The 16,234-nt window shown below is 39.4% G+C and overlaps 1 protein-coding gene across 5 annotated transcripts in view; it reads right to left on the bottom strand.

The window, feature by feature from the left end:
• Nucleotides 1-501: 501 nt before the first annotated feature.
• Nucleotides 502-16,234, bottom strand: part of SEC24A (SEC24 homolog A, COPII coat complex component) — a 53,065-nt gene continuing 37,332 nt past the window's right edge. For 4 of the 5 annotated variants that reach the window (XM_038412514.2, XM_038412512.2, XM_038412515.2 and 1 more), the window contains 8 exons: nucleotides 15,541-15,714; nucleotides 14,828-14,938; nucleotides 14,215-14,390; nucleotides 12,131-12,268; nucleotides 9,962-10,066; nucleotides 9,742-9,834; nucleotides 9,044-9,147; nucleotides 502-3,774 (listed from right to left, as the gene is read on the bottom strand). In XM_038412514.2, coding sequence (XP_038268442.1) covers nucleotides 3,660-3,774; nucleotides 9,044-9,147; nucleotides 9,742-9,834; nucleotides 9,962-10,066; nucleotides 12,131-12,268; nucleotides 14,215-14,390; nucleotides 14,828-14,938; nucleotides 15,541-15,714 — 1,016 coding nt within the window. In that variant the 3' untranslated portion in view covers nucleotides 502-3,659. Of the gene's footprint in view, nucleotides 3,775-9,043; nucleotides 9,148-9,741; nucleotides 9,835-9,961; nucleotides 10,067-12,130; nucleotides 12,269-13,754; nucleotides 13,882-14,214; nucleotides 14,391-14,827; nucleotides 14,939-15,540; nucleotides 15,715-16,234 lie in introns of those variants that run through there. The other variant, XM_043490803.1, reaches the window with a different exon arrangement.

A 16,234-nucleotide genomic window follows, 5' to 3' on the forward strand; every position in this document is an offset into this window, starting at 1 on the left:
TTATAAGTAATTAAGAACTCAGCTGTGTGTGAGTAGTTCAATTTATCCCTTCCTATGTATGTTACCTTTGCATTTGTCAATACTTATGTTTTTCTGCCACCATGCTGTACACTGGAGATGGAGCTACTAATTAGGTCCCAAAAACACTTGACTGTCACTGTAGATTTTTTTCTTAGAGTAAAGCACCAAATGCCTAGGTGCAAAAGCCAGTAAATCTGATTTTTCCTTGTTTAAAGTTTATTATAAATACTGTGTAGTAACAAAGTGGAATTTTGCCAATGATCACAGTTACATAGCAGAAATGCTTCAATTTTTTCCTCCTGAAATATGAAGTCCCGCAATCTGACAATTTTAGCAAGTTAAAATTTTTTCCTTTAGCTATGCAATTACTGTTACTGAAGTTACTAATGCAACCAATGGAAAAAAATGTCACCCAGTTATTGATCAAATATGGAATCCCACTTCTGTTTATTAATTAAAGGACTGATGGAATTTTGTGAGCACTTTCAATTAGTTTTATTGAGTAGCCAAATCTTTTAAATTAGCACAGATAAAATAAGCATTTGCATGTGTTACAAATGACTTTTTACAGGAATAAAACAGTGAAAATTACAAACTGTAAAAAGGAGGACAAGTAAATCCTGTCTCAGATTCAGAAGGGGCAAGATTTATAATTTCATGCTGAAGATCTGTGTCTGAGTTTCAGAAAACAAGGATTTAATATTACAATATTATACACTACTTTACAAAATTAAATTTATAAGGATTACATCCATAATAGTGAACAAAAGCTTAAAATCACATTTGATGGTCCCTTATATAACAGCCATTCTAAATCTTTGATTATAAATTGTTAAGAAATTAACTCTGAATAAAAGAAATTTAAATCTTATTCTAGTTATTGCAAAATAGTCTGTTTAGACTGACTCAAATATATTAAATTATAAAAGAATTATACAAATTAAAGTGGGTGGTACTGATGTTGACAGAACTAACATTAATCTATCGAACAAATAGTTAAACCTCAGAAACTAGAAAAATAGAGTACATGTGCTGTGGTGGGGTTGTCACACTAAGATAGAACAACCAGGACCACCCTTCCCTGTTTAAGATCTTAAAATAAACAAGTTATTCTTGACGTTTGTAATACAGTGAGAAGTGTGGCATCGGCAGTTTACACACTGGTGTGTTCTGCAATGATGTAAGAGTAATACGAATTGAAGCAGCAGGTTTTGTCCCCCACTGCATGGAATTAAAACTACACATTCAATATTGCAGAATATTTCTTAAATACAATATGGACATTCCAAAAGCATTCTATTTCAAATGGGTTCATTTGCTCGCTCGTTCATAAGTTTCACAGAGAAAAATATTAGGGATCCTAACTTGAAATGTTATTGGTTACTATATTGGCATGTAGACTGACATTCATAGCTGTTATCCTGGTTTACATAAAGCAAGTGACGCTCTCTCTGAAACAGACACTATCTTTAAAAATGTGACTTTATGGAATATAATGACAAAGTATGTGGTGACAGTAAGAAGAAACAAAGGCTTTGGGTCTGTTGAGAGATGCATGGATGATTTCCAACATCCCAGTGGGTACATTTTATCATCATGTGCCTAGAGTGAGTTACCACTTAATAAAACTGTGGTTGTCTGAATGACTGATTCTCATTTAAGAATAAAATTTAGGATTTAAAATGTGACTGAAGCTAGAAATAAAGTAATTTAGTAAATTTTAAAACAATTTTCCCCTATATACTTAATATATTTTTTTCCCCACTTTGAGTGAAGATAATGCACAATCTTATAAAAAACTTTTGGGAAATACATTTCCACTAGTCATGTAGACACAGCAGGCAGGGTGTTTAAATCACCTTTGGAAGAAGTAAATCTGTTCCAAAATGCTCTTTTGAAAACATCACAAATCAGCACAGAATGATCATGTCTTTTTTGTGCTCAAATTTCACAAGATGTTTCTACGAAGAAACAGCTGCTTCTCCCCTGCATTGAGGTAACTCCTTTCAGTCAATTATACTGTAACTGGAGCAGAAGCAGACAAATGGCTGCAGAAACTGTGATCCTACCAGATCCTGTTAAATCCGCTTTGCAAAAACCTTCACAAGTTTACTAGCCTAGGCACAATATCTACTTTCCTACCTTTTACTCATCAATTACTTGACCCCAACAGGGAGATTTTTGCAAGTCTGGTGTAAGTGTATGAGCATTAATATGAACTAAAAGCAAAATAAAGTAGAAAACATTTTGGGCATATAAGGGGCAGCAATCAACTAGCAACATAAAGAGAGACAGCCTGTCATCTACAGCTTGCTCCCCAACTGATGTACTTTAATTCTCATGTACTTTACAGATCTTAGATTTAAGAATACCAGCTTTCTGTAAATCCAATTTCAGTGTTTCATTCGTAGCACTTGCAGGTCTGTCAGTTAAATTAAAACGTAAATTAAAACGTATATTGTGTGCACACATGGCCCTGGAATTAGGCTTGTTACAAAGCTTCAATCAAAGATTTGTGAGAACTTTAAATATATTCACTGAACTATAAAACACTTCCTACCAATGTTTTTCCATTTATTTCAAGAGCAAAATTACTTCTGCTTGAATTCAGTTTTAGATGTCAAACAATATTCCGTACTGTCTCCAAAATATATTGATAAATTAAGGTTGAAATGCTACCACAGCCTCATTTCACAAAAAAATGATTTTATGGGCCTAAACATTTAGAGCAGAAATCTATCTAATGTAACACAGAAGAAGGATCACGTGGTTTTATGCTTTGCCTTCTTTTCCCCATTCCTGCCATTTAATGAACTATTAAGACAAGACCAAACTCATTTTTAACTACAAAGACAAGGCTCAGTGTCAGTCTTAGCCCATTTTTGCTGCCAGATCACTTGATTACAGTTTTCAGTTTACACAGTATGCTATGCCAACTTTGCCTTTAGGTACAAGAACATTGATGCATTTGAAAGCTTTTTAACAAATCACTTCAGACTATCTCAATCCTGCCAGGCCAGTATAAGCTACCTTTAGACCTATCCAACATAACCATTTCTAGAACATTACCTCCTAAAATTTTCATAATTTTTTTCAAATATTTGTTCATTTCACAATGAATTGTTTCATTGCTACTTTAAGTGTACCAGGGAGCTCTCTTTTTTAAAATAAAATATTCAATCTTTAATCAGTGGATATAGTGTATCAAAGATAACTCAATCATATTGAGGTTTTAAATCTAGCAGCAAAAAAAGAAAAACAAAACAAAAAACTGCAAAACTAAAAGTTACAGAAATATACATTTTGAACAAAGAACTCCATTTTACAAAATGTATTTCACTCCTTCAATATTGCCTTTGCAAATGTACTTCATGCTGCAACTGCTTACAGTAAAAGCATAATTTGCAGCAAATTAAAGATCCCCAAACTCTTCAAATATATTTTGATTTTTAAACGTACAATATTATGTAGTTGCACAAATGATCCTCAGTTGTGGTCCTTTATTTGCTTTATTTTGTTGAAATCACAGTGAGAACTTATCAACTGCACCAGGCCACAAACTTAAAAGATATTACAAGCACAAGTGTTCTTTACTGCAGAAATTTTCGCTAAGCAAGCGAGCCATACAACCCAGTGGTTCATTTATTCACTTGCTGCTGTATATGCAGGAGGAACTCGTAATATGATAAGGCAGATTCTGTTCTGTCTTCTATCATGTTCTGTAGGAAACTTGATTTCAGCGGACTTTCATCCCTTAGAAATAGAAATAAAATGACTGAGTGAAATGAAACATTCACTAATCTCTACAGTACTGTATTTTTAAAGTTATAGGCTGAACTAGCTATTTTGAAAGCTATTTAAAAATAAGTGCATAAACTGGTGAAGTGTAAATGAACGGCCAGTACTGTGGGCCTCACAATCATTCATACCACAATATTGCTGGATAACGTTCACATTTATTTCACTAAAATGTCTGATGTTAAACACAGGCAACCTGGTTACATTTATAATTTAAGAGCCCCTCAATACCAACTGGCAGAAGGCCCACTCTCCTGTAAACTCACATCAAGTCTGACACTATATACATTATTTTCATAGTATTTATCTGTAAAGAGTGTTGTGTGTAGTATCAAATGAGAGCTGGTGACATGGTGGTCAATCTAGCTGTGATGTTTGTACAGATGGTGTGTAAAGAGTCATGTGTGCTGGAAATATGATCCTAAAATGTTTTGGGGGCAGACTTGATAAACAAATTGTCCTAGACAAAGGAAGAGGAAGTTACTTGTCTGTAACTGGACGTTCTTTGAGATGGGTGGTCCCTATCTGTATTGTACACGTGAGTAGGCGGGCGTGCCATGCACCTGAATCCTGAAGTGTTTCTTAGCAGTGTCCACTGACCAGCACGTGTGTGGTGCATCCCCTCATGCTCCCAGCCGAGGGTATAATAAGTAGTGCCTCTCCAGTCTCCCTCTTACAGTCTTGGAATGTAGTCCAAAGCAGAGGGGATAAAGGGCGGGTACTAGAAGACAGATAGGGACCACATATCTTGAAGAACCTTCAGTTACAGGCAAGTAACCTCTCCTTTTTCTTCGAGTGATGGTCCCTATGTGAATTCAACACATGGGTAACTTGTGAGCAGTGCAGAAGGGGTGTGTGGATGCCAATGTTAGTACAGCCTAGCCTACTGCCACTTGTGCAATAGTATATTGCTTTATGAATGTGTGGACAGAGTGCCAAATGGCTGCACAACTTAGGTCTTGCTAGGACACATCTGCCAGTGAAGTTGATGTGGTAGGTTGCGCTCACGTAGAGTGAGCTGTGACTTCATCAGGCAGGGGTATGCCGGATTGTTTGTAACATTCACAGTTGCTCAGACCCATTTGGAGAGGAGGGCTTGACCCTTGGACTGTTCAGCAATGTGCAAAAGGATTGAGTCCTGTGAAGATAGAAAACCAGTGCATGGCAGACATCGAGGCTTTGTAGGACCCTGTTAGTGGGGGAGGCATGCAGTTTGGGGCAGAAAACAGATAGGTGGATGCACTGGTTTAGGCAGAATTCTGACACTGCCTTTGGAAGGAGTTTATGGTGGAGCCATAGAGACACCTTGTCCTTGTGGTATATGGCGTGGGAGGGTGGGTGATCTGCCATCACAGCTCCTAGTTCACTAATCTGCCTGGCTGAGGTTCTGGCTACCATGAATATGACTTTCATCAAAAGGTGGGAGAGTGAGCATGTTGCAGTGGTTCAAAGGGTGGCTTTGGGAGGGCAAGATGATGAGAGTAAGGTCCCATAGAGGTGTGGGCTTCAGAACTGATGGAAAAATGTTGGGTAAACCCGTAATGAAGTGGACAGTGGTGAGGTGCGTAAACACTGACATGCAGTTCGCTATGGGGGGAAGGGTAGAGAAAGACACTGATTGCTGCCAGGTGCAGCCCTGTAGAGTTGATGACTAGGCCGGACATTTGAGGGCAAGAAGGTAGTCTAGGTTGCCTGGTATAGATACCACACAATGAGTGATGGTCACATTGAGCCTATACTGTGAACCTTCTCCGTTTTGCTCAGTAGCATGCCTTGGTGGATTCTCTCTGGCGCTCTGGATAAAGATTTGCCACACCGAGGTGGAGCATGCCTGGTCTATCCTCGATCCTCATCCAAATACCAGGCTGTGAAGTGAAGAGGGCTTGGATTGGGATGCTGGATTCTCCCCTGATCTTGAGACAGAAGATCCGGGAGAGTGTAAAGGTGGAGCGGCGTTCAGGTGGAGAATCTGAGGAGGTCCATAAAACCAGAACTGATGGGGCCAGAAGGGGGCTATGACCATCACAGTGGCTCTGTCCCAGAAAATCTTGCATAGTACTTGCAGCAGGAGGGGAACGGGAGGAAAGGAGTAACAAAGTCTTCTTCCAGGGGAGGAGGAGAACGTCGCCCCACAAATTTTTCCCTATTGCTCCCCTGGAACAACAGAGAGGCAGCTTCTGGTTCTTCAGAGTGGCAAACAGGTTCCACTGACTGGTGCCCCAGCTCTCGAAGAGGTACTATAGCGTGGCGTCATGTAGCTCTCACTCGTGATTGAAATAGTGTTCTGCTGAGCGTGTGGGCCAGGCAATTCTGTGTGCCTAAGAGGTATGTGACTTGAAGCATTACGTTGTTTCTGATGCACCAGTTCCAAAGGCGGATGGATTCAGGGCAGAGGGAGGAAGACTTGGCGCCGCCCTGCTTGTCGATGTACACCACTGCTGCGATGTTGTTTGAGAGAAGCTGAATGTGGAGGGGCTGAATTAGCAGGAGAAAGGTCTTGCACACTGAACAGACTGCATGGAGCTCTAGCACATTTATGTACATCCTGCCCTCTGGTGGCATCCACACTCCATAGGCCATGTGGTGGTCCAGGTGGGTTTCCCAACCCATGAGGGAGGCATCTGTTGTGATGGTGACCTGTGGTATGGAAGGGGCAAAGGGGGTGCTGATGACGACCTTGGGAGGACTGGCCCACCACGGCCCAGGGAACTATGATTCTGGCCAGCATATGGTCTGTGTTGCTTCTGTAGATGGAGAGGAGCTACATTTGGAGGCAACACATGGCCAAGGAGAGACAGAGAGAGAGTGTGAGTGTGGCGGACCGTGGTGTGAGATCTATTATGCAGGTCCACAATGATGGACATAAGTGTTGCAAAGCAGTCCACCAGGAGGAAACCTCTCGCTGCGATGGAGTCAAGACGTGCTCCGAGAAAGTATAACCTGCGTAGATATCAATACCGACTTTTCCTTGTTGACACAAATACCTAGAGATGCCAATAGTATGCAAAGGATGAGGATCGTGGCGGCTACTTCCTGGCACGATAAGCATCACGAGGAGTCAGTTGTTAAGGTAGGGAGTATACTGAGTAGCAGAGGCGGCGCACTTGGACTGCTACCACAGCAAAAGACCTTTGTGAACACTCTTGGCACTGTCAATATACCAAACGAGAGGACCTGAAACCAATAGTGCTGGTGTCCTACCCGAAAATGGAGAAACTTGCAGTGGGGCAGGTAACTGTCTACATCGAAGTAAGTGTCCATGTTGTGAGCTGTGAACCAGGCTTCCTGGGGGAGGGAGGGAATAATCAATGCCAGCGTTACCATACAGAATTTGGACTTTCTGAAAAAGTATTTATCACCTGAAGATCTAGACTGGGACAGTGCATGGCACCCTTCTTCGGGATGAGAAAGTATGGTAAGTAGAAGCCTCTTGCCTTGCATTGAGGTGGGACAGGCTCTATGGCCCTTCCAATGTGTAGATTTTCTTCTTTTTGGAGAATGCATTGATGGGATGGATCCTCAAGAGAAGTCCGAGTGGGGCTGGAGATATCAAAGATGTGGAAACAAGAGGAATTCTATGCAGTATCCATGGTGGATGTTCTCCAGGACCCAACTGTCCATGGTAATCCTGTCCCAATTGTGAGGAAATAGGGCAATATGGCTCCCATAGACTATATGAGGCATGTGGTGGCATCGGGGAAGGGTTAGGGGTTGACATGCAAGTCAAAACTGAGGTTTTGGGTGCTGCTGGGAAAAGGTCAAAGAACTAGTTGTGGCGGAGGCAGGGAAGTGTGGCTGTTGCAAGATGTGCCACCTAAGTGGCACGTCCTGCTGGCATTGGTAGTAGGCCAGGTAAGGTCACAGACGGAATGGTTGTCTCTGCTGCTTGTGTTTCAGAGCTGGGGTGTATATACCAAGGGACCATAGTGTGCCTGTAGAGTCCTTCAGCACACGAAGGGATTCATCCATCTTCTCGTGGAACAACTTGCTCATCAAAGGGGAGGTCCTCAACTGTATTTTGGACCTCCCTGAAATGAGCACCCAACATGTGAAATACAGATAGGGACCGGTTTCAGAGTAGCAGCCGTGTTAGTCTGTATTCGCAAAAAGAAAAGGAGTACTTGTGGCACCTTAGAGGCTAACAAATTTATTAAAGCATAAGCTTTCGTGAGCTACAGCTCACTTCATCGGATGCATTTGGTAGAAAAAACACTCAGAGAAGAACATTGATTTGTCTGTCTATAATGTAAACTGAGCATGGGGATGCCACAGACAATGGGCAATTTATCTGTATCTGCAGTAAACATCAGTTATCAGGAGGATGAGGAAGAGCATGGGGTTAGCATACATGAAGAAAGTGAAGCCCAGGGAGTCATCCTGATTCTTGAGACAAAGACAATTAACATTGGGGAATATAAAGAAAAGCAAAAGGACAACTTGTTATCCATCACTGAGGGAACAAAGAGGTCAGTGCTCTTTGCAGCTATGAACAGTGGATCCCCAACTATGTGGGCTGGTGATGCTGAAAAGCAATTGTAGGTGAGAACAAAGCTTGAAGCCTGATATGGTTATATGTAGACTTTTAGAAGCAGATTATTCTTTTATTTGTAACCATCTTCTGTTTCTATTATCTCTCCTTAGTATCACTTAGTCTTGTTTTATTATAAATTCGTCTCAGTACTATTATATTAAAGTTAAAGTGTGCATCCTCAATTGAGCTAACAGCTTGGTGTGTATTCTGTCTCTTTGGAGACAGCGGACTTGGTATTTCTGTGGGCATACAGTGACAAAGCCTGGATGCTGCAGAGGACCACTTTTCCAGGGGATTCAGGAACTGAAGTACACCAAGAGTTAACCTGCAAGGCAAAGTTTGGACTGGCAGAGTCTTGAGGAGTCTGTTTGGATAGCTAGCAGACAGGGGTGGCAGGAAGCGATCACACAGTATAGCACTAATAAATCTCTTGCTGAGACAGAAGGGTAACAAGGTGACTTACAGTTCTGGATGCCCTGAGAAAGCATCAAACCTCCACAAATTAAAAAATGACAAAACAAGAAAAAAAGTTAAAATCATGTCAGGTTTTCAAGCATTCACAATTCACAGTAGGCACAACTCTTATGAATCTTGTGTGAGGGCAATGCAGTATAAAATGTGTCACTACAGTGGCTGACATGACTATGCACGACCATGCATATTTGTGTATTAGAGTTGTCAAAAAGAACTTACCTTATTATATACAGTATAGGGAAGAATGGCCTTTGCTCTCTCAGCCAAGAGATAAAAGCTATTGTTCTGGTAGATTCAGCTGTTTCAAGTTCTGGAAGATGCGTCTATTAGACAAAGGTTATCATTAATACATAATATAACACACACTGTCTTTAGGAGACAGAGTTAATTTATTATTAATGAAAAGGGTCAAGCATCATAATCAGGCATAAAGTAGGCACAGTTAGTCTGAAGCTGTTTCACATACCACTGCAATTTCAGCGTCAGTTGAACAAACTATCACTTGTGCCAAACTGAATAGTGGCTTTTGGCTGTCACAACTGGGACTACATTAACAGATTCATTTTCACTTGTGACCTAAACTAGGATTTGAATTTTCCAGCAGTTGAGGGTTGGTGAGCTAACCCACTCTCCTTCCTGGCCCCAATATTCTCAATCTGCTCAGACTTTTACTGGATCTAACTGATGGTTATCAACTTCTACTTATTGCAGTTTCATAGTGAGTGAGCTGGATTAAGATCATTTTAAGTGGGGAACCTACAGAAGAGTGTCAAATGATGGGGGAAGTGAGCTTTTCCTGAAACTGTAATTAATTACAATCAGCTACAATTCTGAAAGGCTCTTGAGCTTATACAGGTGATAGATTATAGTTTAAAAAAAAGTTACTTGTCCAATTTAAGACCAAAGCAAGCACTTACCATATTCTGTGGTATTGATGCATGACTTGGAACTCCAAGGACTTGGCTGATAAAATTCTGTCCACAATTCTTTCCAACCCAGATAAACATTACCTAAAAGACAGTTCAATAACAATAGCATTAATCTATGCAATACATACACCCTTATACTCTTCTGTATATCTAAATTGCTCAGTCGTCTTCAGAAAAACCCAAAAGTTCATTTAAAATTTTAACTTACAGAGCCAGCATCCATAAGATAAGCACCATCCCTACTCAGTTTCTCCACAGACAGCTGGAGAATGCGTGGCTGAGGTATTGTTTTATCATTGATGTTGAGGGCTCCCTAAAGAGAAAAATTGCTACCATGTAAGTGTGCCTCTAGATATATAGATAAGAGGCAGACAGGAATGAGAAATATTCAAGTGGAATACATTTTTATTAGTAAAAAACAATTAAGGACAAATTATACCCTCTTGCCCCCAAGTGCATCATCTGTTGCTGTCCGACTTTTATATTGTTAAAATTCAGATACAACATATACTTTATTATAAAAAAAAAATCAGTCTTTATTTTGTCTTAATGAAATTGATTCTCTTCTGAAAACTTCATACAATTATGTGAGCTTCAAAAATCTGCAGGCTTTGAAGTCTGGATGTACAGAATTAGTCTGCCTGCACTAATTCCTACACATACTGGTTCATGAAACTAATGACAGGACTTATTTTAAAAAGGAAGTTGAACAACACTATGAAAAACATCATCCCTGCTGCAGCATATCCCCTTTTAATGGGATGTGCTTTGCAGTGTAATAGACTATTTTCAAATTAGAATGCCAGCTACATTTTTCAGAATGGTTGTCTATAGAATCCAATCCATATTGTGTCTTGAGTGGGATCATATTAAAGAAGTTCTGTATTAAAATCACAAATGAGTTTGATTCCCCATAGTTTAAATTCCAGGGTATTACTAATTAAGAGGTCTCTTGGTTTTTGGTACTGTTTCTCTCCCTCTGTGTGTGAAACTTGCAAGCTGCTAATTGTGTTAGTACATTCTAAGACAGACAGAGTCTGTTCTCAAAGCAATTCTTTGTAAACAACAACTACTCACACAGAGAGAGACTCAAAGCAATACTCTGTAACAGAAAAAGCACCCAGAGACTACCCGCCCTTTTGTTGTATTCATCTCGCTTTGTTAACAATTGTGATTAAAATAGAGATAGAGGATGGATGTGGATGGATGCTTGGTGTGGATAATAACTGAATGATCAGGGAGGTGCCAGCCTAAGAATCCAGTGTCCATCCGCTGAAGAAGGCGTAAAGTGGAAATAACCAGAGGACCCCCGGAGGGCAGACTGGAATCCACCCAACAGCCTCAAGAATGGGAGAACCAAAGAACAAGATAACATCTGGCAGCACGGAGCCGTCAGGAATGTGCCATCTGCTGATTGATTCAGCAACAGCATGATGAAGCAATTCCCATAGACTGGCATAGGAAGAAATTCCTATAAAAATGGACTCTAGAAAATGAGACCTTTGTGGTCTGATTCTGCAAACCAACTTCCAGGAACATCAGATGTGCATCTGACAAAGCCCTGCTCCCTCCTCTTGTCCAAGCCACCTGGCCAGTGGTTTGGCATGAACAACTCTAAGGATGGTAATTATGATAACAATCTTGCAGAACCTCTGTGTGTGCGTGTGCGTGTGTAAATATGAGATTGAATGGAATGTTATAGCTATAACTAACTGCTTACTATGATTCTTTCTGTATTCACAGTAAGTGTGGTATTTTGCATTTTCCCCTTTAAGAAGATCCTGCTGGTTTTTATTTTATTGGTATAACAGTGTTAGCCAAATGTTCCCTCCAGAGCCCATCTACACCACCCCAATAGACAACCTGGAAAATAATGGAGCAACATCTTATATGCATGTATGGTTTACAGTATTTGTAAACTTTTACACACTTCAGCTTAGTCTGAAATGCAATCCAACACTGGAACTACCCCTCATCTCATGACTTATAATTCATGAATGTATTGCTTCCAAGGTATTGCTGCAAAACTTGATTTAGAATAAGTCTGGATTACATGGAGTGGCAATTTAGTGCAGCAGTCTTTATAATAATTCCTTAATACTTACACACGCATGCATGATTCATGTGATGTGACTTAATTTGAGTGCCAAAGAATTGTCCCATCAGTTTGCCTATAACGGGTAAGTTGCTTTGATGTATCTTTAAAACTTTTAACTTTGTGACTGGCTGTGAGCTCTCAGACTACATACCTTGAAGAATACAGTTCTTATTTAAAGGGTTTTCTACGTAATACATATTCTTCACTACAAATAAAGGTATTTGGAACCAAGCAACCACAGAACCAGTGTAAGTGGTAATAAGTAAAAAGAAATCATACCTCATCTGTGAGATTGTCAACTCTGTACAGATTGGGATGGGTCATAAGCATAAGGTAAATTAGGGGTTGGTTTTTCACTTGACACATAGTAAAAATACGCTCATCTAAACGGATATTTGTCCCAGTCTGGAATGCTTTCTGTGAATAAAACCAGTATTTGAAATATTTTTATTTGTTAACTCAAAGTCAACAAGTGAAAAGCACTAGGCAGAGTATCACACATTCAAGATGTTTATACAACAAGAGTAGGTATATTGCCTACATCTGCTTTTGATTACCTACATTAAGAAATATTTTGAGTCCCACATGAAATTTAGCCTTAAATATTTTGCTCTAAAAATATAATAAAGTCTTGATTACTACAATGACCCCCCCACACTTAATTTATCTGCATTTCTTAATTGATTATCTGTACTCAAAGCAAGTTTCATATATTACTTTAGTCACAAAGTTGTTTGCAAATATCACTCAAGCAGTGTATCTTTGGACTCTGGATCCACTGACATAACATACTGTAATATATGTTAGTCCTATGTCTGTAGAACACTTTCTGAAGAGTGGAGTTGGAATGATGGCATATTAAGATAATTTTATTAAAAATCCATGATTACTTTGTCTCAAGAAGCTACATAATGATACTTTAAAACCGCAATCCAAAGACTTGTTATGCTTAATCCTTTGGCTCTAATGCACATCTCTGTCAGAGGTGTTCTGACTTAATAGTAAACACACTCTATTGGCTTAGAGACACAAAGCAGCTCAACTGTTGCTGAAGCAGGACCCCATCCCAAACAAGTACTGAAAACCATTCAAGTGTTTGACTTTGTCTATATTAAAGAGATCAAATCTCCCCAGCATAAACACAGCCATAGCATAGACTTAACAAGGATTTTTAGTATCATTTGAGAAAGTGTGAATGAGATGATTCCACCAGGTCTTGATCATGCTGCATTCTGAAAGAGTAAACCATCTATCCTAAGACTAACTATTTTCTATGTTAGTTCAGAGGGATCCACAGCTGAAAGCCATTTTTAGAAATTGTTCAGTTTTCTAGCATGGACAAGACTCAGGAATGCTGCAAACCCCTTTGTTAGAAAAGTCAACAAAGATCAATTCTTTGCGAGCTAGTACTTAGCTCTCTCCCTACATCCCACATTAAACTGGTGTATAGATTTGCCTTAGCAGCACAGAGTGAAGTTCCTCAAAGCCACACTGAACAGCAATTGCTGCACGTTCCCCAGGCTAGCAGTCAGGGGTATTAGGCAATCACGCAAGTCTCCCCATATTACTCCCTTCCCCCCACTTTCCTTTGCTTCCTCTCTTGGCTGCCCACTTCTGCCTCAATACCAATGCACCCGCAGGCACCCAAGCTTCTTGCCCTCTAGCTCCACCTCCCTGGTGCTATTCTTCACCATACTCCCGATCCTACACTGCTGCAGCTCTATACATGGAACATAAAATGTGGTTTTAAGAGAGCCCCTTCTTTCTGTCATGACACACTCCACGACTATACCACCTCCTTACATTGTTCATAAAAATTTCAAGTTTTATGATAAATGCATCTGACATAAGCTCTAGATACAGTACACAAACACAGCCTATACATATGTAACTTCAGTCATATTTAGATCTTATGATAACTTTTAAAAAACCCTTTGTTGGTGGCTGATATAGACACCCAAGCCATCTTCTACTACAGTTGGCCCCAATGAAAACCAAGGTGAACAAGCAAGTCTTGCTTTGCAGTGGTACTGGAAAGAAAAGGGGAAAAAAAAAAAAATCACCAAATCCAGGGCCTGGAGAAACGAGACAAGAAGTTGGTTCCAGAGCTGTTCCATTTATACCAGAAGAGGCTATTATCTTAAATGCCGAACAACCTCAATTACTGTGATAGTATATGGAGAGATGGCTGGTCTTAATTTAAACTGGATCTAAACCAATGAAGAAATCACCCCTTTTCAAATGTTGCCAAAACCCTACATACATATCATCATCTCTCAGAAATGTTTACCTATACATCATTCAGACTGACCTACTGAACATAAAAATAATATCCTCTGGAAAGATTTTATTTTCATTCTTACTTGTTTTAAGAGAGCTAGTACATGAAGTGGAAAGAGTCGTAGGGAATAGGGAGCCATCAGACCAGGTTGCTGAATGCTTAGGACTGAAGAGCGGTAAGCCGATAGGGAATCGATTACAGCATTCACCAAGGCATCCCGAGCATCACTCAAACTAGCAGAAACTGACCGGTCCACAGCTAAAAAGCAGAGAGAGAGAGGGAGGTTTAATACCTAATTTTCTTTTCTAGGAATTACTGACACGTATTATTTTGTACTTCTAGAACTCCTCATGTCAGGATTTTAAGATGGTTACAAACACATTAATGGAGCTTTACTGTGCCACCAAGAGGCATAGAGGGATGGGAACATTAATGGTACAGCCTAGAAAAAAAAATCCCGGAGTCCTAATTGCTGCTCTAACTTCTGATGTGCAGAATTCTAAAGCCATATCAAACAACATGACAACATACAGTTGTACTGATATCTTCACACCCAGAGTCGCTGTAAATCATATGGCAAAGTGCCTTCAATCATTCAGAAGGTAGGATACTTCCCTTGTAATCTTGCTTCCCAAAGGATTATTCCTCAAAAGTTTGTTATTTTATACATGTACATCAAAGAGCATCATGCTTACCCATATTGGCTAATAACCCTGTAATAGCTTGTACATCAGCCCCCAGATAGACATCACTCAGTGTTGTAACAACAGGTAAACACATAGTGTGGACTCGAATCCTTCTTTCACCTATAGGGAGAAAATAAATCTGTGTAGTCGCCAAATGGCATTTTCCACACCATTATCTAAGCTGTGTTTTGGGGAAAGTGGGGAGGAAATCACAAATGTACCAAAAATGAAGTGTGTACAGTAAAATTTGCAGTAACTCTAATTTTTTAAGTCCATTTATTTAAGAGTATCTTTTTTGCTCAACTTACCAAAAGCAATTAGTCTATATTTCAGATAAATAACTTACAAAACAGATTAATACAACATTAACTTGTCACACAATTATTTTAAATGAACACCTGTTAAGCAGCCAATTTAATATCTCTGGCCAATTTATTTCTGGGCTAAAATTGCCCATTTCAGATCAGAGCAAGTTTTTCAGAAAATCTGTAAGCTTCTGAAATGCAGCTGCTGAATAATGAATAACCACTATCACCAACAGGAGCAGAGGAATGAGTGTGCTAAGGCATTAGTACTCTAACCTCTCTTAATGGGGATATGAAGATGCAGTTGAAGTTATTTACTTACTACAAGCAAACTAGATTATAAATTTAAGAATTTACACACATTGGCAGTTAACATATTGTATCATTGTATGAGCCAATGCTGTTTAAATTTCTTACCTTTGCTGGATGTGTACAGTAGTGCTGACTGAAAAGAAACAACTGGCATGTCAGTGAGACTTTCCTCTACTGACATTTGTACAGCATATCCTGCATCCGGGTTTACATTGGGTAAAGACAACAAGTCTGTTGATCGCACAAAGAAGTTCCCATGGAAGGTATGAATGGAAAGACCTACGAAAGGAAAAACCATGTAATCTGATTTATTAATGTTACTTTTGCCATTTAATGTAAACTATGAACTGATTACATAGTTGCCCTGATTTTTAGATTATGTTCTACTCTAGATTATGGACAAACCCTTTTCAAAACACAGTTCCTTTAGTAAATGTAAATATCTCAAGATGCATATTAATTTGTAGCATGCACTAAAACCAATGGTTACCAAGCACTCAGAATACAAGTCAGCTCAAAGATTAGCAATGTTTCAAATTTCTTCGACTCTTTAAGGCTGAAAATCACAATGTGCTGATATTTCTAGTACAGAATATATGATAGGATCAGTCATTTAAGGGAAAATACTATATACAGCACAGTAAAGTACTCTCTCTCTATAAGCACTACCCTTGGGAACCAGTAGTTTAGTTCTAAAAAGGTTACAAATTAGGACTGTCAAGTAAAACAATAATTGTGATTCATTTTTTTTTTATACAGACGATTAATAGAAAACCATTTATTTAAATATTTTTGGATG

The sequence above is a fragment of the Dermochelys coriacea genome, chromosome 8, assembly GCF_009764565.3.
Source record: "Dermochelys coriacea isolate rDerCor1 chromosome 8, rDerCor1.pri.v4, whole genome shotgun sequence".
Classification (NCBI taxonomy): Eukaryota; Metazoa; Chordata; order Testudines; family Dermochelyidae; genus Dermochelys; species Dermochelys coriacea.